We start from the raw sequence: 6,000 nt of genomic DNA on the forward strand, positions 1-6,000 counted from the left end.
CAGGTCTCTCCAGGCTGAGATTCAGTCCGATATTCAAGGCTGCAATGAGCAGGATGTGGAGGGAGAGCAAGATCAACCCTCCCCTTTAAGATAAAAACAGAAAATGCAGGAGAAACTCAGCAGGTCAAGCAGCATCTGTGAAGAGAGAAACAGATTTAACGTTTTAGGTCGATGACCATTCTTCAGAACTCCCCTTTAAGAACTGGCCGGTGCCAGTGTGTCTGTGTTCCATTGCTGACTGAAATCACATGAGCTTCGCCAGCGCTGTGAGGTAGCACCTCGCTCCTCAGCCTTAGCGCCTTAAGAGAAGTGTGTAGCGCCTGATTTAGCGCTCCAATCACCTTCGGGGTGATAAAAGCCAAATTTGCTGTTGGAGGCGATAATTAGCGCCAGGCGCTAAACTTTGCGCACCGCCAATAATAGCGCCCCAAATGGGGCGATACTGAATTTTTCCCCCTATGGCCTTTGCCAAGGAATGACAGTTACATATACACGACAGAAGGGGAAAAGCACCCTTCTTGCATCAGAAGGCCCAGGAAGACTGCCCTGAAATTTAAAGGGATAGATTTTCAATTTGTTCTATAGTCAAGTGCAGGGATATGTCTCTTAATATTTGAAGATTGTTAATGGTCATATATGGCTTATTACAATGCTTCCTTTTCATGATACAGGAGTGTCATCATTGTATTGTGTGTATATATGTTAAATAATTAAACAATGATTTGAAATATGCTCATGATATTGCACACAAGTACCCTTTCTGTCATCCTTAAAAATAATACTTCCAAAGTATTACCATAAATATATTTTAAGCTTCAAAATAGCTATAGAGCTGGCTTTTGTGATTAGAATTTCAGCTAACTGTAAATAAAAATGAGATCCTAAAAATCTAATATTTTCCATTGTTACAAATAGATTTATTGATTACACTTTTTAAAAAACTGTGGGTCTCTTTTAAAGCCACAGTTTCCCTTTCTGTTGGCATGCATATTAGGTGAAACATTAGTTTCAAGCCAGATGTGTTGTGATATTTTTATTGTTATTGAAATTAAATATTGTAATTATTCATGCCCAGATCCTACGGGCTCAAGTTAAATATAAAATCAAGTACAAGTAAATTGTTGAAAAAAATATCAAGGGGCCTTCAGTTAACATCAGTGTAAGTGAAATTTCCATTTATTTTGTATTTTTCAAATGTATGATGAATAAGCCAATAAAAGAATGCTGCTGATTTAAGTGTGTATATATAAAAATGTGTGTGTATGTGTGAAACATTTCACATCTCCAGCCATTTAAAAAATGCTGCATACTGGCATTTGTTTGCAAACAAGAAAAACACATTCACACAGGTTGTACTTTTCTCATTTGAGGTGCCTTGTTCCTAGCTCCCTTTTAATCAGGTGATAATTCTTGGTGCATGTGATTCTGAAGCATTTCATGTTATTAAAATATATTTGTTTCACTCTCACCTTGGCTGGTGATCAAAGTGGTACTCCTTGGAAAGACAAATGGTTCATTTATGCTGATGGAACAAGGCTGCCTTTCAGACTGTCATTGATTTTAAATTAAAAAGTAACTGCTGTGTTCTACATGAAGAGTGACAACAATAACAAACTAGTCCTTACTTAGTGCTATTTGTTGCAAGTATAGCATGTCTTTCTATGAGAAAATAAAAGATGCCTGAGTACCTTAATCTCCGTGATCAATAGTGTAGATATCTCAATGCAGCATAACAGATAATCAATTCTTTGCAAAATTACTGAAGCAAAGCTCTCTGCTAAGCCTGTACCTTGGGTGCTCATGGGGTCTTCAGGTTCAATTGGAGGTCTATCTAAAAGATTCATTTCAGTTTTTGCCCGTTTGTGCCTTAATGAATGCGATGCTGACAGTGAAGTATTAGTGGCCAATTGAAATCTCAGCAACTGTATTGTAATCCCTATAGATAATTAATCTCCAACATTTGCCTGTCAAAGCAGTGCTGCCTGATTTTATGTGGAGCTGGAAAGATTGCCAGTTTTGAAAATTAAAAAGCATTCCTTTTATATTATTCATTCTGGTAACAATTTATGATGCAGTTTGGCTGCTGAGCAGTTGTCCAAAAGCATAATTATGTTTTGATATAAACAAGATTGGTAGCTTTATTATGCAGCTACATCTTCATTGTGGGTGTTTTGATTCAGGGTTAGATCATACAGGCTTTGTGTTTGTATGGAGACAGGCAGAGGTGTTTTGTCCCAGTTAATAACTTTCTTTGATAATTACTTGCAGACAAACAAACGTTCATTTCGGATCACTGTGTACAGGAGATATCAAACGTAGAAGAAAAGCAGCACCTCCCCCTGGACCTTCGGCAGCAGGTACTGTACAAAGGCAGAATAAAATCGACATATTATTTGTTCGTCTCCAGCAAGTTTTAATAAGACCATTTTGGAAGACTGTTTCATATTAATAATTCAACCTTAGGAAATTTCTTTGTTAACTTCTATTGAAGACTTTGCCACATAGTGGAAGAGATGAATCAATCTTGAAACTGATTTTACTACTTACAGCATAATTTGTGAGAATATTTTTCAGCATATTTTCATTATTTTCTGCTTTATTATCCCCTTTGAAGTTTTGCATCTGCCCTTTTTCTCTGTCTTCAGCAAAGAGAGTAGGCCATCAACTTACCCAAATTTTATAAGCAATAAGGAGGTGTATCTTGTTGGTATAAAGTAGGCCCAATAATTGTTTTGTTCATAAACATACACATTTCCTTTAACTGCTGGACTTCTGAAAGTACAGGAGATGCTTGTTAAACACCATGTGGCCATCTGGGCCTCGACACAGTACAAAGCCCTTGATGAACAGAAAGGAATTTTATTACATCAATATGTAGCTGGTCAGTTACTGCCAAACACTATGAAGGTTAGTGTCCAGTTATCAGGCAATAGTGACAATGCTTCATTTTGTGTCAATCAATTGTCCCAGTTTTATTTGAAGGGAAAGGCAGACTGGAAGGATGGCTCTTTGGAGATCAAAGGCTACCCTCTTCAGCCCTGGCTAATGGCACACTTGCAGCACCCAAGGACAGATCTGAACGCAGAGGTGCCTAGGCCATGCAACCATCAGGATCATTTTTAAGCATACCACATTGGCATCTTTAAATAGACCTTCAGATGTCTTGACAGATCAGAAGGCACCTTATTACGGCACCTCACCACTGTTCTCCAAGATCATTGTTGTGTGCTGCATGCTTCACAACTTTGCTATACAAAGAGGCATGACCATATAGAAGGATAAAAGTAACCCAGAATCAAGGCCATAGTAAGACACAGGCACTGACCAAGAGGATATAGCTGCAGAAATACCAGCAAGCCTGGTGCATCAGGTGCCTGTCTAGCTAAGTGCTTGAGCTGCATGTTCAATAACCTTGCTTTCCATATGTAACCAATAATGTGGCTCGAAGCATCTTGTGAAACACTGTCTTCTGCATTTTCCTCAACTAACAGGGCTTATTGTTTGCTGTGTTACTACCTTATTCTACATAATGAGTAAAAACCTTAGATACAGTGTAACCAATTTATTAACTTATTTTGTGCCATGTGTGAACAATGTATGTGGGGATAATTGTGACTGGGTGATAGTGTAAAATGCGCAATATCAATTCAGGCACCCATTATACATTGAAGTCAATGGAAATGAAAATCAGGAGAGATGTATAACAAGCGACTGAATCAATAGCGCCCTTTTTACTGTATCACTATGGTGCTTCCACTTGGTGCTGGTGTATCATGTGTGGCGTCTAATCCTTAGCCTGTGACTTTTAAGTGATCGTTCCATAAGGTTGCAGAGTTTCCGTGGGGGGCCAGTTGGGATTTTGGTGGCCCTGTACCTCCTTGTGCTGGTTCCTGATATAGAATCAAAGAACCATTGGCAGCTACAGCATAATGGGAGGCCATTCATCCCATTGTTTTTGCTGGCTCTTTGCTAGAGCAATCCAAAGCTTCTCCTGCTGCCCTGATCTCCCAGTAGCCTTCTACCTTCCTCTGCTTCAATTATTTAAAAGATGCAATGGTCTCTGTCTCGATCACTCTCTGTAGTAAAACATTCCATGCTCCAACAACCCTCTGAGTAACAAAATATCTCCACAGCTGTCTCCTCACTCTCTCAGTGATGACCCTCTCTCCTCACTTAGTTTTAAATTGATGACCCCTTGTCACTGACTTTACAGCCAGAGGAAATATTCTTTCCCTATTTACCCTATCCAAATAGTTCATAATTTTGAATGCCTCGGTTAGATTTCCTCATTACCTTCTCTGCTCCAATGAAAAGGGCGCCCTTTCCTCTTAAGTAAATCTCTCATCACAAGCATAATTTTAGTAAATTCTGTATGCTCTCCATGGTCCTGCAACTAATTCAACCACACTGGAAGCTCAGCTGCACCTGGAGTTGCCATATTCTCTATGGTAGACTGCAGTGCAGATTACTGTTTATCCATGACTGCACAGATGCAGCTAGTGGACTTCCTCCATACTTCTAGCCTGACCTTGCAGCGTATTTTGTGTGAAGTGAAATAAATGGGTAGGAGCTGTAGACAGTAGTAAGGGTGCCAGGCCCACGTCTGTAGCTACCTCATGTATAGGCAGGGGGCTTAAAGAAAGCAGACGTAATGCCATTCTCTGGAAAGACTGCGATATCTGTGCCCACTCCTTGCAGCCCATTGGTGCTGGTCAGGCTCAGAGGTGCTACTGGTCAGTGTCATTATAGACTAAATAGTCCCAACCAGGTCTTGAAAGCCCTGTGCAACTATGGTGTTCAGGCTGATACCAAAGCATCTATTAAAAGAGCGATAACTGCCAGTCCAGAATATCCTTGAAAGCTGTTCTTACTGTCTTGATGCTGCAGAAATCTCCCGGGCTGTCACAGTCTCCAGGGTCATGAGACTGCAAGTCATGGGAAATTTCCTGCAATGTGTTGCAAGTGAGGGTAGTGGCCACCTCCCACTTATCTATTATCTCAACCATGTGCACGGAAACCTTCTCAACTACCTGCACATGAGATTGATGCTCCCTAATTATAGCTCTTTTAAAGATTGGGCCTCTGAGGTCTCGGTTCCTAGCCTCCTCAGCTAAGGGTGGTCATTTCTCCATTCTCTGTGAAGGGATAGCACTCTCCCTCTCTTGCAATACCAGGTCCTCATTCTCACTAGTGCTCAGTGCTTCACCCAGTGGCAGCTCTTCTAACTCACTAGCTACTTTCACCTGAGTGGATGTCTGTGCTGGCGCTTGCACAGGTAAGATGCTATGACGGCATTGGTGATGAAGTAGCAGTAGTTGTGTATCTGGATATGCCCAAGTGATGCATGCTATGCTGATGAGAGTAGTGGGTGCATTGTCCCCTTAAATGAAGTGTGCTAGAAGCCTTTATGGCAAGCTATGAGTTGACAGAGTGTTTGCTAGTCAAGATGGGGCTTGAGTGATTTGAAATGTTGCATTTTGCATTCATGAGTTTCCATGAGAGCCAAGTGCTGGGGGAGAAAGAGAATAACAGGTAAGGAGATGAGTGGTAGGAGATGTGTTTGGCACCAGTACTTAGACTTACTTACCTACCCTTGTGAGGTCATTGAACCTCTTTCTGCACTGTGGCAGTTCTTGGGTGGCGGAGGTTAAGTTGCACTGACTGACTCTGCCATTTGCATTGGAGAATCTGGGGACTCTTCCATCTGCTGCACTTTCAGAGATTTTTGGAGTGAAATTCTTCTTGGGTGATAAAATCAAGTGGAGCGTAAAGCAGGCTGCTGGTTCACTATGGCCCGTTTTGCACGACCGTTCAATTTTACCCCGTTTGGTTAATGTTGCCTGCTGCCATGTCCTTTTAACTTGCTACATTTTTAAACACTGCAGCTTTGAATTTCCTCCCTCCCAGCTGCAGTAAACCTATCCAAACCCACAATCCTTACCAAATTAGGGCCACAGGAGAAAAGTCAGTTGGAACTCCAGTCATTCTCACACAGAAAGG

General features: G+C 41.1%; 1 protein-coding gene across 1 annotated transcript in view; it reads left to right on the top strand.

Moving 5' to 3' along the window:
• LOC147081796 (G patch domain-containing protein 2-like) overlaps nt 1-3,715 on the top strand; it is a 91,574-nt gene extending 87,859 nt beyond the window's left edge. Inside the window, exon 4 of the mRNA XM_085980662.1 lies at nt 2,269-3,715. Within this exon, the coding sequence (XP_085836788.1) occupies nt 2,269-2,449 (181 nt within the window). The 3' untranslated portion in view covers nt 2,450-3,715. The remainder of the gene's footprint in view (nt 1-2,268) is intronic.
• Nucleotides 3,716-6,000: the final 2,285 nt, after the last annotated feature.

Source organism: Somniosus microcephalus, unplaced genomic scaffold (assembly GCF_052327205.1).
Source record: "Somniosus microcephalus isolate GS21.2 unplaced genomic scaffold, FLI_Smic_1.0 scaffold361, whole genome shotgun sequence".
NCBI lineage: Eukaryota > Metazoa > Chordata > Chondrichthyes > Squaliformes > Somniosidae > Somniosus > Somniosus microcephalus.